At 39.8% G+C, this 12,267-nt stretch overlaps 1 protein-coding gene across 1 annotated transcript in view; it reads left to right on the top strand.

Annotated features, from left to right (window-relative positions):
• Positions 1 to 12,267, top strand: part of LOC100558339 (calcium-activated chloride channel regulator 1) — a 53,490-nt gene that overhangs the window by 39,871 nt on the left and 1,352 nt on the right. The window contains exon 13 of the mRNA XM_062978062.1: positions 7,555 to 7,842. Coding sequence (XP_062834132.1) covers positions 7,555 to 7,842 — 288 coding nt within the window. The remainder of the gene's footprint in view (positions 1 to 7,554; positions 7,843 to 12,267) is intronic.

Below are 12,267 nucleotides of genomic sequence, written 5' to 3'. Positions count from 1 at the left end.
GTGTTTTTTTCTCCCTCAGGAGATACTGTTGTTCTATTTGCACCTTCTTCCCTGGGCTATCTTACTGCCCATTTAACAGGGATACATCTCAACATGGTTATGTCTCATGTTTTATGCACTTGGTAGATATCCTGACCTCCCTTTCACTTTGTGCCTATTTCTCTTTGATGTGTCCTAATAAAAATTGGGTTTGGACATTCAACTCATTGTCGGGTTTGCTCTGTCCCACCGTCCTGGACCTCAGCGTGCTAGTCTCCATTAGTGTGCATTCACAGAGTATACGAAGAAAAAGGTCAGGTTGCTTACCTGTAACCATGTTTCTTCGAGTGTACTCTGTGAATTCACACAAGCCCGCCCTTCCATCCCCGCTGGCAAACCTCTTCCTTTCTTGTTGCCTTTGCGGCGGATGCCCAGGGCTGCCTTATATGCCCAGTGGGGAGAGGGGCGTGGCTACCGCCAAAATTCAAACTGAAGGGAGCAGTGAAGAACAGTCAACCAAAGTGTCTCCATTTTGTCTATTGTTGCCTGCTTGAATATTAGAATGTATGCTTTAAAAGTCTAATATTAAAGATTGCAACCTGCCTTCTCCAGAGGAAAGGCAAGTGTCACAAGAATGTTCTGACAGTTTGTGGTCGGCCGATTATGGTCAGCTACTTACTGGAAAATGTACGCAATAAATGTACTATACTAATATTATAATACATTGTATATACATGTAATATTAATAATAATATTATGATGTAATACAATGTAATAATAATTATAATTCACTATTATAATTGTATATTTATATTACATGCAATATTACTAATAATATTGCGATATAGTTGTATAATATAATATATTGTATGTATATATACTTGTAAACCGCCCTGAGTCCCCTTCGGGGTGAGAAGGGCGGTATATAAATGGCGCAAATAAAAAATAAATAAATAAATATATGTTTTGCAGCGGGTGTTGTTTACGTCAAAGGAAGTAGTTGCTAAACTTTGTAATGTTTGATACCAGAAAAGAGGAACTTTAGGTAGTAAACAACTGGGATACAAGAAACCCTGAGTTCAGATGCTCGGGGCGGCAGCTTAGCCTACAACATAAAAATGTAATGGATATGTTGTCTGTCTGCCAATAAAGGTGTTTTGTTCTTAACTCAATTTGGGCTCTGAATGGTCATCCATAGCAATTCAGCAAGATCCCGGTTGGTAAGAAATAGGTACAGCTCGCTGTTCCCTTACATTTCCTGGTTCCCTGACCGGGAACCCAGAAGCTGAAGATTCGCTGCGATCCCATTTCGGAGCTGCTCTTGGGAGCTGAGAACAGGTGTTGCCCTCCCGGGGCGCATCGATCGGTTCGCACCGAGAAGCGGCCACATCAACATAAACCGGTGGTTCCCATCGAGGCACTCGAGGAAGGGTGAGTGTCCCCTTCTTCCAAAGCAAAGAGTTTTGAAACAACCACCATCTGGGAGGACGGCCGCCAAGGGACCTGGACAAAAGTGAAAACAGGCAAGTGGAATTTCTTGATATGCATTATTAGGCCCGGCATAGATTACCTGTGGTAGGGGTACCTGGAGGTCCGAAAGTGTGTGTCTTCTTACACTTTAATAGGCCTGGGATAAATACCTGTGAGAGGGGTCCTTGGGAGTCTGAAAGTGTGTGCCTGGGTAAAAATGTTGGGAGTCCAGTGATCCGGTTGAAACCCTTTGTTTGGGTGGACAAGAAAACGTCATAAATCCCCAAAGGGCAGGAATAGAGCTCTAAGGTTTAGGTTTGGAAGGGTAACCTACAGTTAAGTCATGGCTGAAGGAGGAACAAAAGTTAGGAACAGAGCTCTAGGTTTTTGTTTATGAGGTTAAAACGGGAAATTTCCTCCTTCGGTATAGAGTAAATAATTTGAAACAATTTAAGAAGTTGCTTACTGTGCATGAGAGAGAGAGAGAAAGAAAAAAAATTGTGTGTGTGTGTATGTGTTAAATTACCAGTATTTTGAAAGGGGTTCCCAGGATGGCCACTTGGGAACCACTTCAAACACAAGAAACTCAAATTTTCTTTCTTTCTTTCTTTCTTTCTTTCTTTCTTTCTTTCTTTCTTTCTACTCATTATTTTATTTTGTAAAGAAACATAATACATCGAAAGTGGTGGAACAATATATTGATAGGAAAGTGAGGGAGGTGAAGGGGTTCTGAAAGTAGGTGAAGAGAGAAAAACGGAGGGGGGGGGGAAAGAAAGAAAAGAAAAGAATAGAAAGAAGAAAAAAAAGAAAAAAAAGAATTTAAAAAAATGGTTGACTTCCCATCTTGACCTTGGAGTTTTCTCTTTCGTTGATTACATATTGGTATTTTCCCTTAGTCTCTTTTCGCTTAAACTGTTTTATATTGTAGATAAGTCTATCGTGAAGTCCATTCTTCTTTTTATCAAGAATTTTATGAAGTTTGTCCAGTCTGTTTTATTTTTACCCTCTCTTATTTTTTGTGTTAGCTTATCCATTTGTATCATGTCCAAGATTCTGATTAACCATTCCTCGGGAGTAGGAAGTTTTTTCCCTTTCCAGACTTTCGCTATTGTTAGTCTGGCCTCTGTGCTTATGTAGAAAAATATTCTGTCCTCATTTTTTTTTAAATTTTGAATTTGTAAAACTTAGTAAATACATTTCAGGTTCTAATTTAAATTTGATTTCTACGATTTCCTGTGTTATTTGATGTATTGTATTAAAATTCTTTTAATTTCTCGCAAGTCCACCACTGATGATAAAATGTCCCAATTTTTCCCACATTTCCAACATATATTAGATTTCTTTTTATTAAATTTTGATAATTTTTCTGGGGTGTAATACCATCTGTATTGCATCTTGCACCAGTTTTCTTTAATATCCGTTGCAGCTGTATATTTTAGTTTCTCTTTCCAATTTTTTCCCATTGTTCCAAATTCAAACTATGGCCTATGTCTTTTGCCCATTTTATCATACATTCTTTTATGTATTCCTCTTCTGTTGCCCATTCTAGTAGTTGTTGGTATAATATTTTTATTAACTTTTGGTCTTTTTTCATTATAATTTCCCATGTTCCCCGTTCTTGATTGAATCCCTTTTTAGCATCTTCTTTAAAGCTTATTTGTAATTGAAACTCAAATTTTGAGATAAAGATTGGATTTTCATTTAAAATTGTTAAATTTTAAGTTGCCTTATCAAAAGGTTCATATGAAAAGTAAAGAAGTGTGTTTTTATTTTGATTTATAGATGTCATGTTTAATTTCGTTTTAAAAGTCAAGTTTTACTATGTTTAAAAGGGTATTAGTCACCAGTGCGTGGGGGATGGTAACCAGCTCAGCATTCTGAGGCAGGTTGCCATAGTAACGAGGGCGGAGCCAACCGGCGTTTGAAGAAAAAGGAAGGAATGTTTTAAAAAACAGTTTAGTCTGTGGTCAGTAAACCACAGGGAAGGTTAGTTTTAGAGTCGGTGCCCTTATGAGGTATAGAGAGACTGATTCTGGTTAAGGGATCACGGTGCCTCAAAGGATTGGACATTTTGGGTCAATTTTAAAATAAGTGGTGACTTATTTTAAGTCAGTCTGTGATTTTAGTCACAGGGAAGACACTGGTTCCAGGTTAGGGAAACCAGGGGAACTCAGATCTCTAGTGGTGTTAAATTAAGCAAGTTAGGTGACGTGTTTAGGTTTATTTGTAGCGTCTGAGTAGGAAGGGAAAGCAATCCCAGTTAGATCCAAAGTGATCAGTTAACAACTTTGCAACCATTATCTAAGTGCCTTTAAAGAAGCTACTGTAACCACTAAGCTCTGTGCCTGAAATAAACTTGTTTTTGTTCTTCAATATCCAAGTCTCTATCACCTATATTCAAAACTAAGTAACGCTACCATCTAATGTGAATAAGAATAAGAAAGAATAAAAGAATAAAGAAAAAAAATTTCCTCTCTGCCTGAGATCTCCACATTTGGTGGCAGCGGTGGGATAAAAAGATTCCTCCCTGCCACATCTCCAGGGGAGATTTAGTGTTTTGGAGATTTAGTAGAAATGTTACAAATTGTCTTTAAAATATAAGTTTAGATAAGTAGGATTCTAAATAGAGTTGTTAGTTATCTCCAGTGGGTATTTAGAACACTAAAGAGAAAATTTGGGGGGGGGGGGGGAGGATAAGCTCCAGCTGGCTCGGTTGTATGTTATTTTGTTTGTTATTTCATTTTATCCCCCATTGTCACCTCCACTGGGTTTGGGTGTGGTTGGAGCCGCCACTATGTCCCTGCCTTCGCAGGAGCCCAGGTTGGACTCCAGTTTTGGACCAAACCTACCCCCGAGGGAGGAACTTGGAGTGATAATAACAAGAGGAGAGGATGAATTTGTCTTTCCAGGAATGATAAAAATAGAGAATAATTGTGTAATGTCCCCTATGGTCAAAGACCGGCAGTTGTGTCTTTTACTACAAGGGTTATCAAGAAAAAGGAACAGGAGGCTTTCAGAACAGAAAAGTTGCAGGGAGCTGAGGCATTGTGCCCTATAAGAATGGTTCCTCAGCTTGTTCCCATGTCCCCAGACAACCAAGGGAGACCACAGTTTGAGACCAGAGAAGTGTATCAGCATTTGCCCTTCTCTTCTTCCAATTTTCTGAACTGGAAGGCATCACGACCTTCCTGGACAGAGGATCCAAGAGGAATGGCAAATTTGGTAGAAGGCATAATTCAGACTCACAATCCTAGTTGGCTGGATTTGAAACAATTGTTGGAAATGTTGCTAACAGCAGGAGAACGAGTGTTGTTGACGCAGGTATGAAAACAGGAAGCCTTGAGGGAACATGCTTGCATACAGAGTCAGACTGCAGCAGATGTATATCAGGAAGAGGTGTATCCAGTGAGGATGGATCCCCACTGGAAACCTAATGAGAGAGAACATAGGGATTCTTTGAAGTTGTATCAGCAGTTGGTTGTTCGAGCCTTGCGAAAGGGATCCCCAAGGATCCCCAATTTGGGAAAGATTTTTGAGATGAAGCAGGAAGAAGATGAGAGTCCAGCAGTGTTTTTGAAAAGGTTGAAAAAGGCATTCAGGAGATATTCTCCTTATGATATGGATGATCAGGATGGTTGTGCCAAAGGGAAAGTGATGTTAAAGAGTGTCTTTGTTGGTCAGTGTGCTCCAGATATTCAGGAAAAGCTCCAGAGAGACCCTGGGTTGGAATATATGACATTAAAAAGGATGACAAAAGTGGCAAATAAAGTTTACATGTCATGTGAGGTGACTCAGGACAAACAGGAGAAAGCGACGGTGTGTAGGAAAGCAAGGTTGTTGACAGTTACATCGCAACAGGGTCAGGAAAGGGAGTCCGATGGGTCAGGATGGAAAGGAAAAGGACTAGGTAAGATGGAGAAAGCCCGAGGGTGCCACAGGCCCCCTTTGGGACCGAATGAGTGTGCAAGATGTCACAAGCAGGGTCACTGGAAAAATGAGGGCACAGCAAATGTTGTGGAAGGACAGGGAAAAGGAGCACTAGAAAGAAATTGGAAAGGAAAAAGACATGGCCACAGGGCTAGGAGGCCTTATCTCTTGGGGCCCGATAGCAACTGGGTTGGCTCAGGATGAGATAGCGCTGGCAAGATTTCAAGAGAGGCAGGATGGTGGACCCAGTTGGCTAGGTCAGAGAGATAGCAGGCAAGAGAGAGGACAAAGAGGTCGAGAAAGAAGCAAACTGCCATTGGGACCAAACCAATGTGCTAAATGCCATCAGGAAGGACATTGGAAAAATGAGTGCACAATGGATGTTGTAAGAAGGTTGGTGGATGTTAGAAAAGGATCAGTGACAGATTAGATAGAGTTTATCTGTTGATAGAGGACAACTTCCACTTTTTGATGAATTTACAGATAGGGATTTGAGAAATGTTGGAAAAACATCTTTGATAGAGATAAGAAATTAGATAAACATCAGCAAAATAAATATACAGAAAAAGTAAAAATGGCTGTAAGGTTGGAAAAAAGAATGTGGAAAAATAGTGTTAGAAAATAGAGTTTATGAAAAGTTTGTTGTTTGTCTGTTTCTAGCAGAGCTGATAGGATAGAAAGAGGAAGTCGACTTTTCAGTGGATAAAAGTTTGCTTGCAAATATTGTCAATTGTCAGGTTTATAATCTAGTTGTTGTGTGTTGTTGTTTGTCTCTTAGTGGCAATTTAAGTCTTACATATATTAAGGACAAAAACCTAGTGTTAAATAATAGAACAAAAAAAAAAGATATATTTGGTTTTCCAGGAACAATAAGGATACGATTGAGGGTTTTTGTGGTTAAAATCACTAGATTGCTGTGTGGTTGTGATTTTGAAAAAGAAGGGGGGAAATACTTTCTTTTGTTGTAGTGCCTGTGTATCTTTAGAAAGTGTGGATTTTATGTGTTGTGAAATGTTCAAGATAAAATAAGTGCGAATGTTTTAGTTGATTAAACTTGGTGAATAAATGTAGAATGGATATGCCGGCATGTGTGAATGTATACATGTGTGGATATATGCATATATAGATGGGTACATGTGTAAAAATGTAGATGAAACATGTGAAGATATACATGTGTGAGAAAATAATAATACTATGAGGTTGTTTGCATGAGTGAGTTGATTTAATGAGAAATAATGAAAAGATAATAAGATATATGGGTTTAAAAGATAGATGGGCTTAGATATATTTTATATGTTTCAAGTCACTTTCCATTGTCTTGAGATTGTTTGTCTGGTCGAAATGGACAACAGAATGATTTGGATGAGACAAATAGTCATGGGACTGAATGTAAAACACTTCGACCAAAAAGGGATTTTTGTTATTGTCAAACTTGTCTAAATTTCAACCATCCACCGTGCGGCATTAATGCTAATCGTGATGGGAGTTTTTGTCTCTGGCTGACTCCTACATGTTGGCATTGAAAATGCATGGTGCTTGTTCCCAGAACAGACAGGGAGAAACTTTACCAAAAAAATATGAAATAAAATTTTTGTTGGCATGTGTTTAAAGAATTCCCCGAGGAGTTAAATACAAGTGAAAACCCATTGATTTTTTTTCCGGATAAAAAAAAGCTCTAAATTGACTTTGTGCTTTGGTCAATTCTTGACCATTGTCTTGTCTCATAATTTCTAAAAGGAATGGGGTGATGGTCATGAAAGGCTCTGAATGGTCATCCATAGCGATTCAGCAAGATCCCGGTTGGTAAGAAATAGGGACAGCTCGCTGTTCCCTTACAAAACTTTACCTTGGAAGAGTTTTCCGTTGGATCCCACGCAGGCGCAGTCTCTCCATTAGTGTGAATTCACAGAGTACACTCGAAGAAACATGGTTACAGGTTAGCAATTTGACCTTATCAGAATGAGATAGCTGATGACAGCATTTAAAAGTATTCTTCTCAAACTAAAATGAAAATAAATAAAATCAACAATTTTACTATTGCTGCATGAAAACTTAATATTTCTGAGTGATCATCAATCTATATTTCCATGATACATTTAACAACGCTTGTGAGCTTTCCTGTTAGCAAATCTTTCGGTTACTTATTCTGTTAACCTTTTCTTCAACCTTTTTACACAGGTACAATACATTTGAACCCACCAAGACCTGTAATTAATGTTACAGATACCAGTTTTGGCTTAGGAAATTTTGACAGAATATCATCAGCAGGTAGTTTTATGGTAACAGGTGTTCCTGGTGGAGGTGGAGGAGATGGTGGTGGTGGTGGTGGTGGTGGAGGAGGAGGAGATACATACAAAGATGTCTTCCCACCAAATAAAATAACCGATCTTGAAGTAATATTCAATGAGAATGATGAATTCATTTTGACTTGGACAGCCCCTGGGGATGATTATGATTTTGGACAAGGTAAGTACAATTTGGATTCAAACTGAATTCTCTTATGGGCCCATCAGTTAAATAGGTGGTCTTTTCTGCAGTATAAAGAGAAAATACTGTTTTCTGTATTTTCTATTTATACTAGTTATTCCCTTTCCTTAGCATCCTAAAGGAGTATTGCATTGTTGCTGTAAAAAAAGGGTTTCACCCCTCAAGTTGGTTGGTTCAGAATTATTTGCTAGTAAACTTGGGTTTATTGTGGGATGGGGTGGACAACCCATCAGCATTGCACACACTTAAAATTATTTGAACTAAAATAAAGAAAATTGTACTTTGGTAACAACTGCTCAGTTGTTTAGTCGTCTCCTACTCTTCGTGACTGCATGGACCAGTCCACACCAGAGCTCCCTGTCGGCCATCACCGCCCCCAGTTCCTTCAAGGTCAACCCAGTCACTTCAAGGATACCGTCCATCCATCTTGCCCTTGGTCGGCCTCTCTTCCTCAAAAACAACAACAAAAAATACATTTCATTTCTTACCTGCCTCTTTCTAATGGCTTGAGACAGAGTACAACAAAGTCAAAACATATAAACATAATATACATACAAAGACACACCAGTATGAACACTTACACCAAAATACAGGGTACAAAGATCAACATAGTAGGTGTGTTTCTCTTATAAAATGTTTTAGTGAGAACTTCCTCGCTGTGAGAGCTGTTCGGAAGTGGAACTCTCTGACTGGTGGAGGCTCCTTCTTTGGAGGCTTTTAAGCAGAGGCTGGATGGCCATCTGTCGGGGATGCTTTGAATGAGGTTTTCCTGCTTCTTGCAGGGGGTTGGACTGGATGGCCCGTGAGGTCTCTTCCAACTCTACGATTCTATGATTCTAAGTGAATTCTGTTAAAATTAAAATGGACTATACACAGTCCCCGAATTACAAACATTCAACTTACAAACAACTCATAGTTAGAAAGGGGAGTAAGACAAGAGGAAGTGAGTGAAATCTACCTCTAGGAAGGGAAATTCACTCCTGAAAGAGTTATCATGGGGAAAAGATGTCTCTCCTGAAGCTTTATTGCCAATCCTTGTTTCCACAACAAGCCAAATTTTTCAAAATCCAATTATAACAGGGACAGAAAGTGAGGTGAAATCTTCTGAATAAGGGTACAGCCAGCAAAACAAATACTACAGGGGTGTTAACCTTCCCTATGCTATCCAAAGCTAATAGATAGATAGATAGATAGATAGAGATATATAGATATTTATAGATAGTTGAATGATACGTGTTCCGACTTACAAACAAATTCAACTTAAGAATAAACCTTCAGAAACCATCTTGTTTGTAACTTTGGAACTGCCTGTATTTATGAAACAGATTTTTTAGTTTCAGTTTTCAGTGTTCTGTGACAATGGGGTAGGGATGAGGAGGTTTGCATCATATGATGGGTTCCTTTGAACAAAAGTTGTAGTCCTTCAGACCTGCCAAAGATATCCTCATTTGTTTTAGTAGAGGGCAAATGGTTTCATCTCACAGTTAAATTATTTTTGGAGGTGTTGCTTGCTGCCGTTCGGGGTGTGTTTTCTTTATGCTGTGGGCTGTACTTTATAGTCTCCTCAATTCAGAGTCAGGGAACATCATGTTAGGGCCCATCCAGGCAGGCCCAAAAAGCGGAGCCTTTCTCAGTTTTACTGGAGGTGTCCGGAAAAAGTGAATTAATGTGGAGTAAACTAAGGTTTCTTTGGTTTATTCCATACTTATTAAATACCTCATTAAATCTGGGCCTTCCTGAAAGGCCTGGGTCTAATGAGGTGCTGGGCCTGTGGGAACTCACTACCATCTCGCTTCTTTGGGCTTTGAAAAGTCTGGAGGAGTGGGATAGCTCCCACCCCCTCCCCTGAGGCTCCAAAACTTACTGAAAAAGATCCCTGGCAGGAAATCTTACTAGAAAAGATCTCTTACTGGAAAAGATCCCTGGGATATCCCACAACAACAGAATCATTTCCATCTGAATGGAGACCTGGAGTCTATAACACACTATTTAAGTATACTCTGATAATCTTCTGGAAACTAATTCCTTAGAAACTTTTGTGCTAATTGGTTAAATCAAGATTAAAACTATACAGAAAAGGCACAGAGAAAAGAGGGAAAGGTAGGCACAAACGAAAAAACAAGCCCATGGCTTGTGCCAGTGGCAAGCTTATCCATTCAAAATCCAAGTGCTGTTTAGTTTCACCTATGAAATAGGCTTACTTGAATTGTAATAGTTAGGAGCATGTATGGTCACTGAGAGAAAAAACAAAGGAACCAAGAACTCTTTGGCGGCAGAGGCGGTCTAACCATAAGGCGAACTAGGCACTTGCCTGTGGCGCCATCGTCCCAGGGGCGCCATCGTCCTGAGAGGAGGGCACCACTCTCCACCTCCTTCTCTTTTTGGGCCTTCCGGCGGCCACGCTGGGCCTCCTAGTGCCCGTGCTGGGCTTTCCGGCCGGCGCAGACCCACCTTCGCACCAAATACCTAGGGCCGGCTCTGTTTGGCGGAAACTAGGTATGTGCATTATGCCTTGCCACTCAGGTCACACTTTAAGGTTGTATAATATGACAGCTGATCTGAATAACTTTAAATAGGGCCCTAAGTAAACAAATAATTCTCTCTCTCTTTTTCTCTCTTTTTCTCAATGTCAGTATGCCACTCCACCTTAAAACATACTATAAAATCTTCAGTTTCTGAGAAAAGTAAGTTTGAAATCCACCAAAAGGGATGCTTATGACTGTATTGCCCTGATTATGCAGAAAGTGGCTGGCATCTCTCTGTATTTTATGACATTATTTTTTTCTGGGCATTTTAACTGTGTTGTAGGCCCCTTTGATCCATGAGGAGAGGCAGATAACAAGCAATTTATTATTATTATTACTAGCTGTGCCCGGCCACGCGTTGCTGTGGCTTATGGGAATCATTTGATGGCCAGGTGGAATAGCAGTGAATAGCCTTGCAGCCTCAAAGCCTGGCTGTTTTCTTCTTTTGGGAATCCTTGTTTGGTGAGCTGAAATACAATGAAATAGGCTTGACGCTTGGAAGGCTGGGTACTTGTGTTCTAGGGGAATGGTTTTTTGGGCTGCTAGAATTGCAATGAATAGCCTCACTACTTCAAAGCCTGGCTGCTTGCTACCTAGGGGAATCTTTGGTTGGTCAGATTCAATAGTACAGAGTAGTATCGCTGCTTCAAAGCCTGGCCGTCTTCTACCAAGGTTAATCCTCTGTTGGTCTGGTTGAATTGCACTGAATAGCTTCAATGCCTGATTATGTTATAGCTAGGAGAATTCTTGTTTGGCAAGCTGGAATAGCACCCTCAATCAAAGCATGGCTATTTGCTTTGTAGGGGAATTATTGTTTGGCCAGCTTGAATTGCACTGAATAGTCACAGCTTGTAAGCTTGACCACTTTCTACCTTGTGCAATCCTTGGTTGCCCAGGTTGAATGGCAATTAATAGTCTCAGTGCAGCAAGTATGAATGCTGTAATTTGTCACTTTGATTAGCATTTAATGGCCTTGCAGCTTCAAAGCCTGGCTCCTTCGTGCCTGGAGGAATCCTTTGTTGGGAAATTTTAGCTGGCCCCGATTGTTTCCTGTCTGGAATTCCCCTGTCTTCTGAGTGTTGTTCTTTATTTACAGTCCTGGTTTTAGAGTTTTTAAATGTTCTGTTTTATTATATCACAGTAATTTTATATATTATATTTATAGTCTTATATTATCTGCTTAGAACTGGATTATATGAAGCCCCTTCTACACAACTATATAAAATCCACACTGAACTGGATTATATGGCAGTGTGGACTCAAGATAATCCAGTTCATAGCCAATATTGTGGATTATGTGGCTTGGCATTCTGGGTTGTATAGCTGTGTGGAAGGGCCTTGAGTCTACACTGCCATATAATCCAGTTCAAATCAGAAAATCTGTATTTTATAGGCAGTGTGGGGGCAGGGCCTACCCTTCTGACTGGTAGCAAGGGGGAGAACAGCTATTCTGCCTCTGTGCTTAACTAAATGAACTGGAAGGCACTATAGCACAAAGGACAGATTGGAGACTGTATTTGGGAAATCAAAAGTCTGAGGAAAGGAAATCTTTGAAGTCTATTCAGTTCTGGATAGTTATTGCTACACAGTATAAAGTCCCGACATGACTGAATTCTACATATCTTTGCACTGAATTTAATACAATGTTGACATGACTTTATGTATCCCTGTCTTATATGGCTTTTTAATCTAATTTGAATACAATTCTGATGTGACTTGAATTAATACAGTTCAGACATGACTTCAGTTAATACAGATCCGACATGACGTGAATTTCTGTGCTCCTTCTAGCTTCCTATGCTTCCTTCTAGTGCTACACTAACTGACAAATCCTAACTGACAAAAATAACTGCTATTTGGAAGCTGGCAGGTGCTGAGG

The sequence above is a fragment of the Anolis carolinensis genome, chromosome 4 (genome assembly GCF_035594765.1).
Source record: "Anolis carolinensis isolate JA03-04 chromosome 4, rAnoCar3.1.pri, whole genome shotgun sequence".
Taxonomy (NCBI): domain Eukaryota; kingdom Metazoa; phylum Chordata; class Lepidosauria; order Squamata; family Dactyloidae; genus Anolis; species Anolis carolinensis.
Note: the sequence above shows the minus strand (reverse complement) of the source record. Positions and strands in the feature narration are given on the sequence as shown.